At 45.3% G+C, this 19,705-nt stretch overlaps 1 protein-coding gene across 5 annotated transcripts in view; it reads right to left on the bottom strand.

The window, feature by feature from the left end:
* The window catches only part of EHBP1L1 (EH domain binding protein 1 like 1), a 289,110-nt gene that overhangs the window by 162,162 nt on the left and 107,243 nt on the right, over nt 1-19,705 (bottom strand). For all 5 annotated transcript variants that reach the window (XM_086938343.1, XM_086938339.1, XM_086938341.1 and 2 more), the window contains one exon: nt 6,338-6,395. In XM_086938343.1, coding sequence (XP_086794469.1) covers nt 6,338-6,395 — 58 coding nt within the window. The remainder of the gene's footprint in view (nt 1-6,337; nt 6,396-19,705) is intronic.

Genomic DNA, 19,705 nt, shown 5'->3' with positions numbered 1-19,705 from the left:
AGGACTCACAGCAAATCCATTACAGCTGCCAGGTTTGGGATGAAGAGACTGCAATAATTCATCATCCATAAGAAGCTTCTGACTTTGGTCACCGATTCCGGAGCCAGGGCATTCCATATGTCATGTGACTTCTTCAGGTCAATCTTAATCCCCTCTTTAGAAAATATGTATCCAAAGAATTCAACTTACTGTTCGAAGAACTTGCACTTCTTTCGCTGTAGTGTGAGATGATGATCTGAGAGTCTTTACTGGGTTGCTTTCACGTGGTTGTATTGCTCCTCTATTGTTTCGGAGTGTACCAGGATGTCATCACTCATGTTGAGTGCACTGTTCAGTCCAGATAGTGTCTCTATCACTACATTCTAGAAGAGCTCGTAACCAGAGGAAATCCCAGAGTTTAGTCTCTTGTACCTCATGAGCCCCAGGTTCATTCCAAAGTATATATTGTGACTCAACAGAACAAGGAGAAGCTGGTTATGCCCAGCGTTGAGCTCCATCTTGGAGAACCATTGGGCTCTTTTGAGACATCCAATGATTTAGTCTATGGTGAATGTGATATCTTCCTTGCCGGGCCTCTGTTCTCCCATGGCGGGGGATGAGTGACTGCAGCAGCCATGTAAATTGCACGGGACAATTTGGGCAGGCCAGCCCATCTAAGGCTGGCAGCCCTACACTGATTAAACTCCTCCTGTGCCGATCGCTTGATTGCAGGTGAGGCGAGGCGACGGGCCAATCAAAGTCAAACAATGTAGAAGGTAAAGTCAGACCACAAGGTCACACATGCAGCACTGGCACACAACACGCAGGTGCATGGAGGGAAAGTGGGAAGGGACCACGAGCTTTCCTACTCCCACTTATTCATCCCTTGATCAAGCCCGGCCTGCAGGTGCATGTGACAGAGAGCATCTACCTACTTGTGGTCGGATAGCTCACTACACAGCTCAGCAGCCTCCCTTGCTATTCTAGCACACTGGTACTCACACACAGATCCTCTGATAAACCTCGTTCCTGTGCAGCATCACTTCCTGTTATTCCAGTACTCATATTACACCCAGCTCCACCACTGCAGCTCTGTCCTGGCCTGTAGCACCCATTGCCATAGCTATGCTTTGGCCCATGTCATGAGGGACACGATTAGTCAAAACCACTAGTTGCCTCATTCCAAGTAGCCTAGTAATACCAACACAAATGCAACGGGGGTTGCACCCAAATCTGCTGAAAAAGATGTACTAAAAGGAGCAAAAGGTCCTGAGAATCTGGGCCAAATAAAGGATGAAGCTCAAGCTACAAGACAAATCACGATTACATTCTCACACTCAGAAACAGCTAACAAAGAGGACAACCAGCACTGGAGATCCCTAAATACACAACAAGGAGCAGCATGAATAAAAACAATCCATAAAAACCCAAAAATATTGCAGGACTGTAAAATCTGTTCCTGGAATGTGAACGGCCTAGCATCAAAAATAGAGGAGAACGATTTCACTGACTTCATTCTACAGTACGACATACTGCTATTGCAAGAAACCTGGCAGATAACACACACCCCAATTGTAGGCTACAAAGAACATCATATTCCAGCAAAAAAGGAGTCAGCTTGCGGAAGAGCAAAAGGTGGCCTATCAATTTATATCTCAACAGATATACCATGGCTAGAAGAAAACATCGACTTAGACTCCTGCTGGTTGCAATGTATTATACTTACAGTCTCCATTACTTGCATGTTGCTAATTTTGAACATCTATATGCACCCAGCTCATAAATAAGGGGAGAGACATCCAACAATTGGTTGCCGCCATCAAAACCCTAAAGCTAATTTACCCACATGCCCATATAATACTGTCCGGGGACTTCAACATAATTTGATGCAAGCCCAAGAAAAATACCTACCCACTCATATAAAGGTCGGGAATGGAAATACAACTAGACGTGACACTTCGGGCAAAAAATGTGCTGCATTATTGGATAAGCAATCATTGTATACTTTAAATGGTCGAGGCCCACAAGACACCCCGGCGGCTTTTACAAGAGTTACGGCAAAATCCGGAGCAACTATCGACTTCACTCTAGTAGACCCAGACCTATTTCCCTTCATCACAAACTTTCAAATAATAGAAAGAGTAGATAGCGACCACTACCCCCAATCTTTTATATTAACCAACATTCGAGAAAAGTCTCAGCCAACTAGTGCCCTCACCCAATTCACCCAATTGTATAATTTAAATCGGTTAACATGGAGCAATAATACAGTAGATGCGATTATGGAGCTCTGCTCGGCACAATTGGCGGCTACCAATGCAAAACCATTAGGGATAGAGGCCTGGGAGTCACTTATCAATAGTCTGTATAGAATGTTTTCACATTGTCCCAGATACCAAAAATCCGCCAGGACAAGCAGGTCTGTATGGTACACACATGCCCTAAGGACAAAAAAAAGACAACTAAATAAAGCTCTCAGGCAAATCCGAACTCAAGGCCAACAACCCTTTCAGCAGGCCCTGACCACAATCAAACAAATGAAAAGCGACTTAAAAAAAGAGATTTGTGCGGCAAAACGCACATATAACGAACAACTTTGGACAAAAATGCTCCACGTTAGCCGACAACAAAATTCAAAAGAGTTTTGGGCACAAATTAATGTCTTATCAAATGGAAAAAATCGGTACCACAACTCTGATATAATGGAGCACGCATGGAGAGCTCACACAGAAGCCACATTCAACACCCAGAAAGCCCTGGGGCTATCGTCAAAAATGACACACCGAAGGCGAGACGGCGCAGCGCCAGTATTCCCAGAGACATCTCAGTTGGAGAGAAAGGGACAGCTCAGACACCGAAATTAACCTTGAAGGTCTCATAATGCAAGAGTAGCAAATCGAATTTGAAAGATCACAGTAACCTCCAAGTTGAACAACCTGAAGGCACACCACAGCGAGGTCAATCTGATACTCCAGATTCAGATCAATCAACCCTTGATCTACAGATCACACAAATACAAGTATTGAATGCTATAAAAAACAGAGGTCTGACGGGGCACAGGGACCAAATGGCCTGCCCAACGCCCTATTTAAAAAAGATCCAGCATTTTGGTCTAAACATCTATGATCACTGTTCACTCATATTCTGGAATCTCACACAATACCAGATTCCTGGCGAGGAAGCATATTACATCCGATATTTAAATCAGGAGCTCGTTCAAACCCCTCAAATTACAGGCTAATAGCCCTCATTGATGTTGAGGCAAAAATCTATGTTGCAAACTTGCTGAATGACCTAGAGGATTGAGTTGACATTCTAAACTGATCCCCATCACACAAACAGGCTTCGGAGCAGGAATGGGCACATTAACAAATATTTCTGCCGTTATGCATTTGGCTAATCAAGCCATCGCAAACTCTAAAGTTTTGTATGCATGTTTTGTGGACTTCAAGGCAGTCTTCGACAAGGTCCCCAGACGAACCCTGTGGGGAAAAATGGAATCTTAGGGAGTCCCTACTGACCTGCTGAATGCAATAATTAACCTCTATTCAAAAACATGGGTTCAAATGGAGACGGTCGAACTGTAACAAACAAAATTACCACTACCAACGGCTTAAAACAGGGGTGCGTTTTAGCCCCCTGTATATTCAATATATATACAGCTGACTTGGACGACAATTTACGTTCGACTTTAGGTGACCCCCTCAAAACTGGGGAACGTGAGAATAGTAAGTCTGCAATATGCCGACGACATTGTGCTGCTATCTCAAACCCCAAGCGGCCTCCAACGACTGATAAACCAACTAGCAGAATATACGGTTTCAAATCAATTAGACATAAACTTCAAAAAAACAAAGATTATCTGTTTTTTGAGTCCACAAAAAAAATACCAAAATTCACTTAGATGATCAGTAGCAACCGCTTGGACCAGGTGGGAACATATAAATACCTGGGAGTAATTTGGATCACCATCTTAACTATAAGCAATACATAGAACAGCGGAAAACAAAAGCAAAACAGTTATTATTTGCATTCAAAATTTTACAAAAAAAACTCAGTGACAGTTCGACGGCCCATCTATTAAAGGTTGTGGCAGCAAAATACCTACCTTCAATCACGTATGGTTCAAAACTCTTAAACACAAAGGATGCCATAAGTCTGAACATCGCCCAAACTAGCCTCTTCAAAAACCTATTTAAAATTCCGCGCTACATTTCTCAAGCCCGGATCAGACTAGAATTTGAGTTAAAAAAACAGATTCCGTCAAGACAAGGAGCGCTGTTAAAATACTACTGGAGAATGCGGGCAGCAGTGGAAGAGTCCCTGGCACACTGCTGCTGGCTAGAGGTTAAAAGGCAATCCAGGTTGAGCAACTCAGTTCACACATTTTTAAAGCAATCGATGGAAGCTTTAAAGTTAGAGGAAGCTTGGCACACTATCCTACTCAGAGTTCAAACGAATAGTCAATATAACGATCAATCAAATATCTCAAGAAAAGAATAAAGCCTCATTGACCATGAAAATCAATGCATGGATTGTGCTGCCAACATACAAAATGTTAAAGCCTCAACCTTAACTGTCAGAACATTTTGCAACTCGCATGAAGCAGCAACTGACATTATTGAGACTGGGAGTTTATTCAACAAAATACCTCACCCCAAAATGGAAACAGACTTGGCCGACAATGGACTGCCGCCTTTGTGGACAAGGAGACAAATCCTTGCTCCACCTACTTTGTATTTGTCCGGCATTGTTAACCACACGGAAATAACTTTCACGGCCAATAATGAAAAGACAACAAATAAGGGCCTGCAGATCCGCCATAATAAAATGTTTGGGAGGTTCGACTGTACAATTGGCATGCAAAGCAATAAAGTTTTTGAGTCTAGCTGCTAACGAACTAGAAAAGAGAGACAGAGAATATGAATCGACTAAGCACGCAAAGTGCTCAATTGTAGTTAATCAGCTTGCAGCTCACACAAGAACTACGTATCCTATAGCCTAACTCACTATTACAAGACTGAAGGAACCAGTTATACTCTGTTTTAGGAGAAAAAATAGTTTTTATCACAAATTTTAACAAGAATTCATTAATTAATCTGTATCTTGCTTATGGATTTTATGTGTTTTAGCAGTAATGCTGCTCTTTTTTATGATTTAAACCAAATCAAAAATAAAAGTGAATTTCTTCTTCTTCTGCTAAGTAAAATTATCCACACATTTTCCGTGTCCAGAATTTGTCATGAAAAATCTATGAGATAGAAATAAGAAAAACTGGTCAGAAAAAGAGAAAGTCTTTCTAACGTATGGTTCAAAAACTCTGCTGTAGATGGTTATCCCTCATTGCGAACAGGAAAACAAAAAATTTGGAGGTAATGTTGCCTTGGGGGGTAACAGCTCAATGCGCTGTCAATATTCCCTGTGTCAAAATAATAGGACAGCGAAGCTGAAAAACTCACAATTAGACCCTCATTGTGCTAGAACTTGTTTATTTATTTTACCCCATGAAAAGAGGGAGCCTTCACTTCCAAGCATGCTTTTCTCTGACTAAGTGAAAAACCAAGACTGATTTAAAGTCACACTAAAGACAGAGGCCAGTTGGCAGCTACTAAGAGCGCTAGCTAGCTACATAGCGGCTGCATATGCATAAGATTTGGGGAACACATTGGAAATTCGGGAAATATCCCTTAAAACGCAGTCATTACATCGCACTGCTTTTACAATGCAGCTAGCACAACACAACTGCCTTTACATCGCATGCCATTACAACACATGCCATTACAACGCATGTCACTACAATGCATTCCATTACAACGCATGCCATTACAACGCATGCCATTACAACGCATGCCATTACAACGCATGTCACTACAATGCATTCCATTACAACTCATACCATTACAATGCATGCCATTACAACGCATTATAAGGAAAGTAATAGAGATTTTTTATTTTTTAGGGTGGGCATGGGTTTGGGGGTAGATGGGAATAGTAATTTTTACCCCTACAGTATCCAACACTTTCTCTAAAGTTGCACTCTCAGGAGTGGGATTAGTACGTTTTTACCCCTACGCTATCCAACACTTTTTCTACTGTTGCACTTATTGGAGTGGGAATAGTAATTTATTCCCCTACGCTATCCAACACTTTCCCTACTGGAGTGAGAATAGTAATTTTTACCCCTACACAAGCCAACACTTACCCTACTGTTGACCTAAAAGTATTATGTGTTGTAATTGTATGCATTGTAATGAAATGCGTAGTAATGGTAGTTTTTAAAAATGTGTTGTAATGGCATGAGTTGTAGTTGTTTACGTTGTAACGTCATATATTCTGAAAATTCAAGAATATGACCCACCTTGGAGCAGATGCGTCGGTTCCGCCGGGTCCAGACCACAATCAGCTTGTCCGGTTGCCTATGAAACAGAAAGAAAAGAGGGATTAATCCAGAGTACTGCATATTATTATTTGCTTAATACACTTAGGGCGAGACGGGTAAGTGGGCAATGGGACAACTTACACTGCACAACTACTTTCTTGACTACAGACTTTTGACTTTCTGTTTGACCTTATGTAGTTGGCTGGTGGTGGTGTGCTCGGATGTACTTAGCAGCATCATAATCTGAAGGAAGCATGTTTGATGCATGTATCTATGAGTGGAGTGTGGTGAGGTTACTACAAATTAAAAATGCAGAAGATTGGCAGGGAGACGGTCGTTACTTTACAGGTGGAATGGTAGAGTTCTGTGAAAAGATGTTTGTCCTGAACTGCAAAGTAAACCAATATATGTTGTGACACCTTCAGACAGTCCTGACCTTTGCCCAATAGCACTTGTCTTGTTGCAATCCTTTCAGCCCATACATTACCAGGATTCTGAAACATTATTTTTAACAGCACCTATAAATTGCATACACCACATGAATGTAGCAAGCGAAGCCAACCTTATTTCAAGAGGACACAATATCGCCTCCCCCCTATAGAAAAGTTTAGAATAAATGTATTTTACAATAGTTTATCAAATCTACTGCCTCGGAATCAACATAATTTACGGGCAGATCGGAAACAGTACCCACATGGTACAGTACATAAAGGGCCAATAATACCTATTCTCCAGGACACTGACTTGAACTTTTTTATCATCTCAATATGTGAAGCACCACAGCCAAGTCAGTGTTGTCTCAGGATGAATAGTTCCATAGCTAAGCCAGGTTCCACACTGAACTGGAATGTACAGCACAACCCCAGATAAGTACCTACTTTTCCCAAAGAACCTTCTCTAGTACGGATAACTAATTGTCACATTATCTAATGCCAATTTATCTAGGGCATTGGCGGCACTACCCCAGTACTTGAAGCCCCACCCCTAAGCCAGTATTACAATTTTACAGTAGGCAAGTCACCATACTCGTGCTCAGATACGTATCTGCAATGTACCAGTATGTAATAAACTTTCCCCACGGCAGTATCAATGAGGCAAAATCACGTAAAGTAAATAACAACAGGCCATTAACCACAAAACCCCAGTATATAAAGCACCACCCTCATGGTAGTATCATTCGCAGTTCTGGATTACCAAATAGATTAAGTAGGCAGCGACCTATGGGCCCCACTCCTTTTAGGCGCCACGCAACAACTGATCAACATAATATTGATTTGATCTTAAAACAAAATTACATCAAGCTTTCATACATGTTTCCAAAAGATAGAAAAAAATTAATCAACACAAAGAAACGAAAATTTTAAATTTAAGAATTCATTTAAGGTACCCAATAACAACTTAAAGAATATAAAACAGAGACATCAGATTCACATAACCGTTTGTCTCTGAAAAACTCATATTCTGGCAGATGTCAGTTTGTAAAAATATTCGGTACATTTGGTATTAGGTGTGAGAAGTTGGCCTGGTATATGATGTTCACTATTCTAGTGAGCACCTTGCACCAGTCCAAACCACCCTTATGGTGATGGTTGTAAAGTCAACCTTATAGACCAGCTATCCTAGTGGGAGCATGGACAAAGCAGTCTTAGGCTAAACTCAAGAGGGCATGTGAAGCCAGCTGTTTTACCATATGTAACCCCTTTAATACCAAATGAAAGGACACCACACAGGATATATATAAAATATATATGTAATTATTTCTAAACAACCCCTATGAACTCTTTATGAGGTCAGAGGCACAAGCACATAACAAGATACTTAATTATCATACAATAAGTTGCACAAAATACAGTAGGGCCCTAGGGGCACGCTAAACCATATACTAAAATAGTGGTATAAGAACCACGTCACAAACAAAGGATAGGCCTAGGGCCTAGGGAATCGCTGGGGCTACACTGTATAGCCAAAGGATAGGAAGTAGGAGGCCCACGGGAGGCGTGTGCAGAGTCTTTACTCACACGCAAGTTACCATAGTGTTAGAATGGGAACAAAAGAATTAGAAACTAGTTCTTTTAGGGCACTTCTGACTGGACTCGATGAAAGCTACTCGAAACCTAGACACTAGGATAGTCAATAGTCACAGGAGCACCGGAGTACTCGCGTTACCTCACCCACAGGAAGCGGGTGCATAGGTGTCAAAGTGTGTCGGGTTTTGTCGCTGAATCCCATGGAGCCTTGAAGAAAGATGCTGCAGGCGACTAGGAGAGAAGTGTCCGGTTGGATCCAAGGGCAGATCAATGATAAAGAGTACCTGAAAGCAGAGGGGACAGAGTCTGGGTCACTAGCCAGTGACCAGGAAGGAACCAGGAAGGAACCAGGCGATGTCGCGAAGCAATCAGGTGATGTTGTGAAGCTTGTCTCTGCAGCCACGTGGACCAGGAAGCGTCGACGATAACCAGGAGTCAGGCACGGACTGTCCCACAAAGGCTCTCGCTGTCGGCGGTGTCGACTTCCGGATTGGAGTCAACAATCCTTGACAAAGGCAACCCACGCAGGAATCGAAGTTGGCTTCTTCATCAGACCAGCAAGGTCTGATGGGCTTCTTCTTTTCAGGGAAGCAAGGGCCAGTCTTGAGCAACCAGACCAGTTGTGTAGATTCAGTGTTTAGTCGTCAAGATGGCCACTAGCCAACTGGCAAGTGACCGGACAGACGCGTCGAGCAGGAAAATGCAGAAGGGCCCCACGCAGATCTCGTGGAGTGTGGAGGGCTGATCTTCGGTGCAGATGTTGCTCGGGGCTGGGGCTTCTCAATCCCCAATGCACAGCTTCGAGGGTGCCTCAGAAGCTGCACGGAAAGAAATTCGCCGACCTTCCAAGATGGCCGGTCCCACGTCTCGCGTCGCCTCCACGGGTCTCAGCTTTGCTGGGGCTGTGGATCGGGCTGAAGGAAGTCTGGAAGTCCGGGTCTTGTCAGGCTCTGTGCTCGGGCTCCGGCGGGAGAGTCGACAAAGCAAGCGGTTGATCGATGGATGGTGCCTGCTTGTGCAGGGTGGTCACTCCTTGACCAGAAGGGAGATTCTTCAGTCTTCTATCTTCAGGTAGAATGTTGAAGGTCCAGAGTTTCGTTTCAAGTTTCAGTCAGCATAAATCTAAAGTCTTGGGACCCAGCTCCTACCTATATACCAATTCTAGAGGCTGGATTACCTGCTAGGTCCCTCCTATGTGTGGGACCAGAGAAGGGGGTGGTTACACCCCTTTCCCTTTGTCCAGTTTCGCGCCAGAGCTGGGGCTGGAGTGCCCCAGTACCGGTTTGAACTGGACTATGCCTGGGACACCTTGTGTGCCCCAGGCAGTGTCTCATTGTTTTCAGCCCTCCCTGTCCCAGTACACTATAGCCTGTCTGGGGTGGTGCTAGCACCTCCCAAGACAGGAAACCTATTGTCCAAGCCTCCCTCGCTGGAAGGACTCCCAGCAGCAGGAGGTCAGACTTGTGTCTGTGGCAGCAGCATCCATTTTGTGATGCTGAGGCTCTGGTTAACTTTAACCGGGCTTAGTAGTAACAACATGTCTTCTCCCTCTAGAAGGGTGGAATGTTACCCCCGTCGCTTGAACTGGCGAGGGGGTAGTATTCCAAAGCGTATGACACCTTACTCGACATGTTTTGATAAAGCCAAACCAGAGTTAGCATTTAACCACGAGGTTCATAATGCACTTAAGAGTATATGGTATGGCTATATCCTAGAACAGCTACAAGGACATGGTTCCAAAAGCTGCAGACAGGCTCAGCTCATGCTAGAGCACCATCTCACATAAAACCAAGCACTCTGCCTCCAGGATTGTTAAGGCCTGCCATAGGAGTGACTTATAGGTATCTATGTGTCTAGGTATAAGGTTAGATAGATATAGAGACCAACTCTCTCCTAGACCCGTCCCAAACAGGGTTTAGAGCCAATAATAGTACTGAAGCAACGTTGCTGGCAGTGTCGGACAGTATCAGATCCACCGCCGACCAGGGTGGGGCGGTGGCGCTGATATTGCTCGACCTGTCAGCGGCGTTTGATACGGTCTCCCATGAACACCTGCTTCATATACTTCGAAGCAAGGGAGTACAGTCTAAAGCTTTGGGCTGGCTCCACTCCTTTTTATCCAATCGTACCCAAGCTGTACATATGGGACAGTATCACTCCAAACCAAGCACCATCGGCTGTGGGGTACCACAGGGTGCCTCTCTGAGCCCCACCCTCTTCAATGTCTATGTTTCATCTTTAGCCGACATTGGGAGGAAGTGGGGCATTGGAGTCTGCTCATACGCTGACGACACACAGCTGGTGGTGACTATGGACGAAGGCCCTGAGGTAACTAAATCCAAATTACACAACTGTCTAGGAGAAATGGCCCACTGGATGCACAAGCATTCCCTGAAGCTGAATGCCGGGAAATCAGAGATCCTACTATTTGGGGGAGCAAAACATGTATGGGATGCCACATGGTGGCCCCCTTCATTGGGAACGGCCCCCTCTCCCAGTCAACACGCCAGGAACCTGGGAATTATCATGGACGATACTCTTTCCATGAAAGATCATGTCAGATCACTCTGCGGGAAAAGTTTTGCCATACTCAAACTCCTTGCCAAAATATTCCCCTGGTTACCTTTGGACTGTAGACGGTCCGTCACGCAGGCACTACTGGTCAGTCGCCTGGATTATGGTAATGCACTTTTTAATGGGATGAACGAACATCTATTCTCACGCCTGCAGATTGTGCAAAACCAGGCGGCTAAACTCGTTCTTAACAAAAGTAAGCGCGACTCAGCATCAGAGTGCCTAAATAAACTCCACTGGCTCCCAATGCGTCAGAGGGCTGCCTTCAAGTTACTTAGTCATGCCCACAAGACCCTACATGGAACTGGCCCTTCGATACTGCAAGGAAGGATCGAATTTTACAAACCTAACAGAACTCTGCGATCCTGCCAATCTGCATTGGCAAAACCTAAACGCATCCATAAGGTCAGAACAGGTGGACGTTCCTTTTCCCATCTAGCAGCTAAGAGATGGAACGAGCTTCCCTCCAAGCTAAGACACACCTCCAATTATCTTCAGTTCAGAAGGGATCTTAAAACGTATCTCTACACTAAACCATAAATCCCAGCTGTCACTCCAGTAGCTTTTCTGGCTCTTAGCGCCGTGATATCCTTCGGGATGATTGATGCGCTCTATAAAAACCGGAAAATAAATAAAAAAATAAGTATACTATATCTAAAGCAAAGGGTGATTACACCACCTTGCCCCAGCTGAGTGCTCAGCCAGTTGTGTCAATTTGGATGGCCAGACAGGGGTGGCATAATACATGCCGCAGCCCCTGGTAGGCCTTGGATGCAACTATGCCCAGGGTACCTATAGTACACTGTACAGGGGCTCATAAGGTGACCCAATATCCAACTGGAGATGTACTTAAAGTACATGGAGTCCATTTTACAGAGAGAGCAGATAGCCTGGGGCCCTGATTAGCAGGATCCCAGGCCAACTAAGTCGAAAACCAGCTAAACACTAGGCAAAAAATCTGGGGTAACCATAGTCAGGTATCCACCTTCCTACACAACCCCCCCCCCCCCCCGCCCCAACGAAAGGAGTTAAGGCTATCCTTGACCAGGTAAGCCTATATTGCCTAAGTGGCCATATAAGGAAGTACATGCACTAGCATGGTTACCCCCTGTCTCATGGTCCACTAAGCAATCACTTACCCTAAGGGTATCATAGGGTCTCAACCACGGGGAATCTCTACCTGTGGTGTGTTTTGGCAAAGTAAAAGGCTGATGTTGAGATGGAGTACTGAAGTGAGGCTCCTCTAATTTAGGGCTCATCTTCCTCCAATCATCTTCCACCATGTATGCCTTCCTTTCCAGGACTGAGTTGCACTGTGCTCTCAGGGTCAACCTCTGGCTGCCTACAGCTGGATGCTGGGTCCCTTTTGTTGGCTTACTGGAGGGACAGGTCATGTTTGGGGCCCTTAGGTCCCAGGTTTGGCTGTGCCCAACAGAATCCATCTGGGGGAGGTTCCTAACTAAGTATAAGGGAGATCCCTCAGGAGTTTTTGAAATGTTCACGTTGCTAGAGCTGCTAGCTTTGGTGCCCCTAATCTGCTGATGGGGTGGTTCTTGTGGACCAGGGGCCCTTTGGGGTCCACCACTGACCTCCCTGTCCTCTGCAGCCCTGGGCTGACTGAGGCAGGGTAGAGAGGGGCAGGTTACCTGCTCCAAACTGGGTCCGACCTTGGAATGGTCCACTGACATCAGGGGCTCTGCCAGGCTAGGGCTGACTACCTCTGGGGCAGTTCCTTCACAAGGGGTAGGTCAGTTCCCTGAGGAGGCTGACTCTCACCTAATGTCTGGAAGGAGGGAGACTTTTCTTCCTCCCCAATGCTCTCTGTCTGAGTGGAGTGATCCATAGTTTCAGGCTTCACAACACTAAAATCTGTTTGAGTTTGGGCTGTGACCATCACAGCCCTACCAACCTTTTCACAAAGGAACTCTGGGTGTGAGCTGTGACCATCACAACCCTGCCAACATTTTCAGGGAAGTCTGCCTGAGCTTGGGCTGTGACCATCACAGCCCTTCCAACCTCTTTAGGAAGGAATTCTGCTTGAGCTGGGGTTGTGGCTTTCACAGCCCCACAAACCTTTTCTGGAAGGCCTACCATTTTGGAATGGGTTTCTTGTTCTGCCCCAGCCCAGGCTGAGATCTCTAGATCATTCCCCAGTAGACAATCCACAGGCAAGTTTGTAGACACTGCCACTCTCTTAGGGCCAGTGACACCCCCCAGCTGAGATTAACTACTGCCATGGGATGATCTTTCTGTACTCCATCAATGTTGATCACCTGATAGGTGAACCCAGGTAAAAGTTGTCCTGAGGGGACTAGACTGTCAGTCACCATAGTGATGCTAGCCCCTGTGTCTCTGTAGGCTTCAACTGTCTGGCCATTGATGTGGGGCTCCAGTCTGTACTTGCCCAAAGTGTTGGGACAAGCAGTGAAGTTGGCAAACTCCATGCCATTTTCACAGACAAGCGTAGCTAGTTCAGAGGACCTGGTTAGGCCAGAGTTCCCAAAGTAAACCCAGCCAAATTCTTGGGGGCACTCCCACCACCTGGGGGATTACAACTAATAGTAACAGGAGGTCTGGGAGTATTACTTGGGGGAATGTTTTCCTTATTGTTGGCCCTTGGGCAACTGCTGTCAGTCTTCCAGTGGCCAGGCTGTTTACAGGCATGGCAATAAGGTTTTTTAGGGTTAGAGGAAGTGTTTTGGGGCCCACCCCCACCATTGGAGTTTTGGGGCCCTGGGGAAGTTTTGTCTTTGGATTTATCCCCACCTTTCTCTTGAGGCTTGGTAGAATCTTTCTTCTGGTCACCACCCTGATTCTTAGGCCTAATCATGGTTCTGACCCATTTGTCTGCCCTCTTACCCAATTCTTGTGGAGAGGTCAGATCTGAGTTCACCAGGTGCTGGTGTAGAAGCTGGTTTTAACAATTACTAAGGATCTGCTCCCTCATAATCAAATTATACAATCCCGTATAGGCATGTACTTTGCTGCCCAATAACCAGCCCCCCAGAGCCTTAGTAGCACAATCTACAAAATCAGTCCAGTCCCGAGTCTGTGTCTTTTGGGTATCCCTGAACATCAACCTGTACTGTTCAGTTGTTAAGCCAAACCCATCAATCAGAGCACTCTTCAGGACTTTGTAGTTATTAGCATCCTCATCACTAACTGTCAGGAGCTTATCTCTACCTTTTTCTGAAAAGGAGAGCCACAAGATTGCTGCCCACTGACTTTGGGGTACCTGCTGTACTTTGCAGGCCCTCTCCAAAGCAGTTATCCATTTGTGGATGTCATCCCCATATTTGTAAGGGGGCACAATCTTACTCTGGTGTCTATTGTCATAGGACCGGTATTTATCCTTAGGGATATTGCAGCCACCAGTAGGCTCTAGCCCACCTAACCTCCTTTCTCTGTCAAAAGCAAGTTTCGCCTTGGCTAGGGCAAGTCCCCTATCTCAATTCTGAGATTGACTTCCCTCATCCTAGCCTGGTGTTCTCTCCTCTGAGGAGAGGTCATTCCCCTCTGAGAACCCCTAGAAGCCTTGGAGTGAAGAGATTCACCTGAGTGAGATCTATTCCTCCTATACCTCTGATTAAGCCCACTTGAAGGCCTGAATGGGGCTGTCCCATTCTCAGCCCCAAAGTGGCTTAGGTTAGCCTGGCTAAGCCTCTGACTTGTACCTGGCTGTCTACCTCTTCCCCAGAATCTTCATCAATTTCATCCTCCTCATCTTCTATGACAGGGGGTCAATGGTATCATCTGTTGAGGGCAGGACCTCATCTTCATTCCCTGTAGGACCATAACCAGAGGCTTTTAGAACTTCAGATTCCTCTAAGAGTTCTATCAGTTGCTGAATGGTAGGGTTAGCCCCTTGTTTCAGCTTTCTTGTGGTACACAAGTGTCTCAGTTCTCTGAAACTGAGTATATCAAATTTCTGCCCTGGGAGGGTCACTCACCACAGATAGAGATCCACTTGGTTCACCTGTGCCAGACATGATCTAGTGAGGTGTGGGTGGGTGCACCTACCTACACTAAGTGTTTTCCTACTAAACCTCTCTAGGAGTTGTAGTCAGGGTGTGCTAGGCCCTTTGCTCTACAACAACTACGTTCAGTAGAACTTAAGTATTCTAAGTCTTGTTATATGTACCTATAGGTACCTATGTGATCTTTCCAATGAAATTGCAAAGATTACAATTGGTAAAACAAAAGCAAGCTGAAATCCCAACCGCTGCACACCAATGTGAGAAGTTGGCCTGGTATATGATGTTCACTATTGTAGTGAGCACCTTGCACCGGTCCAAACAACCCTTATGGTGATGGTTGTAAAGTCAACCTTATAGACCAGCTATCCTAGTGGTAGCATGGACAAAGCAGTCTTAGGCTAAACGCAAGAGGGCATGTGAAGCCAGCTGTTTTACCATATGTAACCCCTTTACTACCAAATGAAAGGACACCACACAGGATTTATATACAATATATATGCATTTATTTCTAAACAACCCCTCTGAACTCTTTATGAGGTCATAGGCACAAGCACATAACAAGATACTTAATTATCATACAATAAGTTGCACAAAATACAGTAGGGCCCTAGGAGCACGCTAAACCATATACTAAAATAGTTGTATAAGAACCACGTCACAAACAAAGGATAGGCCTAGGGCCTAGGGAATCGCTGGGGCTACACTGTACTGCCAAAGGATATGAAGTAGGAGGCCCACGGGAGGCGTGTGCAGAGTCTTTACTCACACGCAAGTTACCATAGTGTTAGAATGGGAACAAAAGAATTAGAAACTAGTTCTTTTAGGGCACTTCTGACTGGACTCGATGAAAGCTTCTCGAAACCTAGACACTAGGATAGTCAATAGTCACAGGAGCACCGGAGTACTCGCGTTACCTCACCCACAGGAAGCGGGCGCATAGGTGTCAAAGTGTGCAATCAAGTGATGTTGTGAAGCTTGTCTCTGCAGCCACGTGGACCACGCCACGTGGACGATACTACCCCCATCGCCAGAACTGGCGAGGGGGTAGTATTCCAAAGCGTATGACACCTTACTCGACATGTTTTGATAAAGCCAAACCAGAGTTAGCATTTAACCAACCGCAAGGTTCATAATGCCCTTAAGAGTATATGGTATGACTATATCCTAGAACAGCTATAAGGACATCGTTCCGGAAGCTGCAGACAGGCTCAGATCATGCTAGAGCACCATCTCACATAAAACCAAGCACTCTGCCTCCAGGATTGTTAAGGCCTGTCATAGGAGTGACTTATAGGTATCTATGTGTCTAGATATAAGGTTAGATATTGGTATACTATATCTAAAGCAAAGGGTGATTACACCACCTTGCCCCAGCTGAGTGATCAGCCAGTTGTGTCAATTTGGATGGCCAGCCAGGGGTGGCATAATACATGCTGCAGCCTCTGGTAGGCCTTGGATGCACCTAGGCCCTGGGTACCTATAGAACACGGTACAGGGGCTCATAAGGTGACCCAATATTCAACTGGAGATGTACTTAAAGTACATGGAGCCCATTTTACAGAGAGAGCAGGTAGCCTGGGGCCCTGATTAGCAGGACCCCAGGCCAACTAAGTCGAAAACCAGATAAACACTAGGCAAAAAATCTGGGGTAACCATAGTCAGGTATCCACCTTCCTACATTAGGAGATAATTTGCGAGGGGGCGGGGCGGGCAAAATATCAACAGCCTGGGACCTCCACAGGGTGGAATTCCGCACTGATCATTAGTGCCCCAGTATCTTAAATTTCTATATTATACATTCAACAAATAGTAACCACATCCGAACTGACTGTAAAGCCCAAATACCTGGCGGTGTCTGCAAAGCCCAAGCATTAAATCAGTATAAACAAGGCCAGCACAGAAAACACTCTTTCATTTTTTTAGGGTTTTTAATTCCTTCTTTTACTCAGAGATCTTTCCTGCCATAGAATTCACACTTTACACACAGATCCCACAGTAGGCGCAATGTCTCACTGATCTATCAGACACACGTTACACACAGATCCCCATAGTAGGTGCAATGACTCACTGATCTATCAGGCACACACATTACACACAGATCCCACAATAGGTGCAAGGACTCACTGATCTATCAGACACACATTACACACTTATCACCGCAGTAAGGTGCAATGTCTCACTGATCTATCAGGCACACACATTACACACAGATCCCACAGTAGGTGCAATGACTCACGGATCTATTAGACAAACATTACACACAGATCACCGCAGTAGGTAGGTGCAATGACTCACTGATCTATCAGGCACACACATTACACACAGATCCCACAGTAGGTGCAATGATTCACTGATCTATCAGACACACATTACACAAAGATCACCACAGTAGGTGCAATGACTCACTGATCTATCAGACACACATTACACACAGATCACCGCAGTAGGTGCAATGACTCATTGATCTATCAGGCACACACATTACACACAGATCCCACAGTAGGTGCAATGACTCACTGATCTATCAGACACACATTACACACAGATCCCACAGTAGGTGCAATGACTCACTGATCTATCAGACACACATTACACACAGATCCCCGCAGTAGCCGCGATGACTCACTGATCTATCAGGGACACACATTACACATAGATCACTGCAGTAGGTGCAATGACTCACTGATCTATCAGACACACATTACACACAGATCCCACAGTAGGTGCAATGACTCACTGATCTATCAGACACCCATTACACACAGATCCCCGCAGTAGCCGCGATGACTCACTGATCTATTAGGCACACACATTACACATAGATCACTGCAGTAGGTGCAATGCCTCACTGATCTATCAGGCAAACACATTACACACAGATCCCGCCGTATGTGCAGTAACTCACTGATCTACCAGACACACATTACACACAGATCCCCGCAGTAGCCGCGATGACTCACTGATCTATCAGGCACACACATTACACATAGATCACTGCAGTAGGTGCAATGCCTCACTGACCTATCAGACACACACATCACACAGATCACCGCAGTAGGTGCAATGACTCACTGATCTATCAGGCAAACACATTACACACAGATCCCGCAGTATGTGCAGTAACTCACTGATCTATCAGACACATATTACACACAGATCCCCGCAGTAGCCGCGATGACTCACTGATCTATCAGGCACACACATTACACATAGATCACTGCAGTAGGTGCAATGCCTCACTGACCTATCAGACACACACATCACACAGATCACCGCAGTAGGTGCAATGACTCACTGATCTATCAGGCAAACACATTACACACAGATCCCGCAGTATGTGCAGTAACTCACTGATCTATCAGACACACATTACACACAGATCCCCTCAGTAGCCGCGATGACTCACTGATCTATCAGGCACACACATTACACATAGATCACTGCAGTAGGTGCAATGCCTCACTGACCTATCAGACACACACATCACACAGATCACCGCAGTAGGTGCAATGACTCACTGATCTATCAGGCAAACACATTACACACAGATCCCGCAGTATGTGCAGTAACTCACTGATCTATCAGACACACATTACACACAGATCCCCGCAGTAGCCGCGATGACTCACTGATCTATCAGGCACACACATTACACATAGATCACTGCAGTAGGTGCAATGCCTCACTGACCTATGAGACACACACATCACACAGATCACCGCAGTAGGTGCAATGACTCACTGATCTATCAGGCAAACACATTACACACAGATCCCCGCAGTAGGTTTGATGACTTACTGATCTATCAGACTCACACATTACACACAGATACTGCAGTAGGTGCGATGACTCACTAATCTCTCAGATGCACACGTTACACACAGATCCCCACAGTAGGTGCAGTGAGTCACTGATCTATCACACACACATATTAACACAGCTCCCCGCAGTAGGTGTAATAGCTCGAACACTGATGTATTAGAATTAGACCATAGCTGCAACCTGCAGTAGGTGCAGTAACTCACTGAACTTTCTTAACAGAATTACAATTTATGACCTACAGCATAAACATAGATGCCTTGAGCAGGTACGCACAGTTTTGAGTCTCGGATGAAAAGATGTTGTCTGAAGGCCACGCCAGGGAGCAATTCGGGGGTACACGCAGTTACACGGTGTCGACCCACTCTTTTTACAAGGTGCACGCTGCCCCCCCCTCTCGCGCCAAGAAGTTGGGCCCCACTGAAATATGCTGAACTTGTCCTTGGTGTAATTTCACACACTGGGACAAGTTCAGCAGCAGCACATGCACGTTGTCTGCTTTTGATTCCCAGAAGCTACGTGCAGGCAGTGGGTGGGGGCTCTTTTCACCACGAGCTGTGCCGAGGTTAAGGGGCCATCAGGCCTCCTTTTGTTTGAATATCCTGACTGGAAGCAGCCTGGAACCTCACACTTAAAAATGTAAATGCCATGTAGGGGAAACAAAGGCACACAGCTTATCTCTTCACAAGTACATGTTTTTGCATTTGTTCAGTCCTTGTATGTAAGAATGTCAGGTGTGTTGGTCTTTCCCAGTATTTACACAGATAATTTCAATAGCACTATTTTATTTCTTTTATAGTGCTATGCAACCCAATGCAGGGTGTCAGAGCTCTTTATGTAACATACACATTATACATTGACAATAAATCATGTACATGTGTAAATCAATGTAGAAGATGAGTTACATGAGACAGTGAGGGTTACAAGGTGTAGGAGTCACATGTCCTTCA

The sequence above is a fragment of the Lissotriton vulgaris genome, chromosome 9 (genome assembly GCF_964263255.1).
Source record: "Lissotriton vulgaris chromosome 9, aLisVul1.2, whole genome shotgun sequence".
NCBI classification, from domain to species: domain Eukaryota; kingdom Metazoa; phylum Chordata; class Amphibia; order Caudata; family Salamandridae; genus Lissotriton; species Lissotriton vulgaris.
This window is presented reverse-complemented; position numbering and strand designations above follow the sequence as displayed.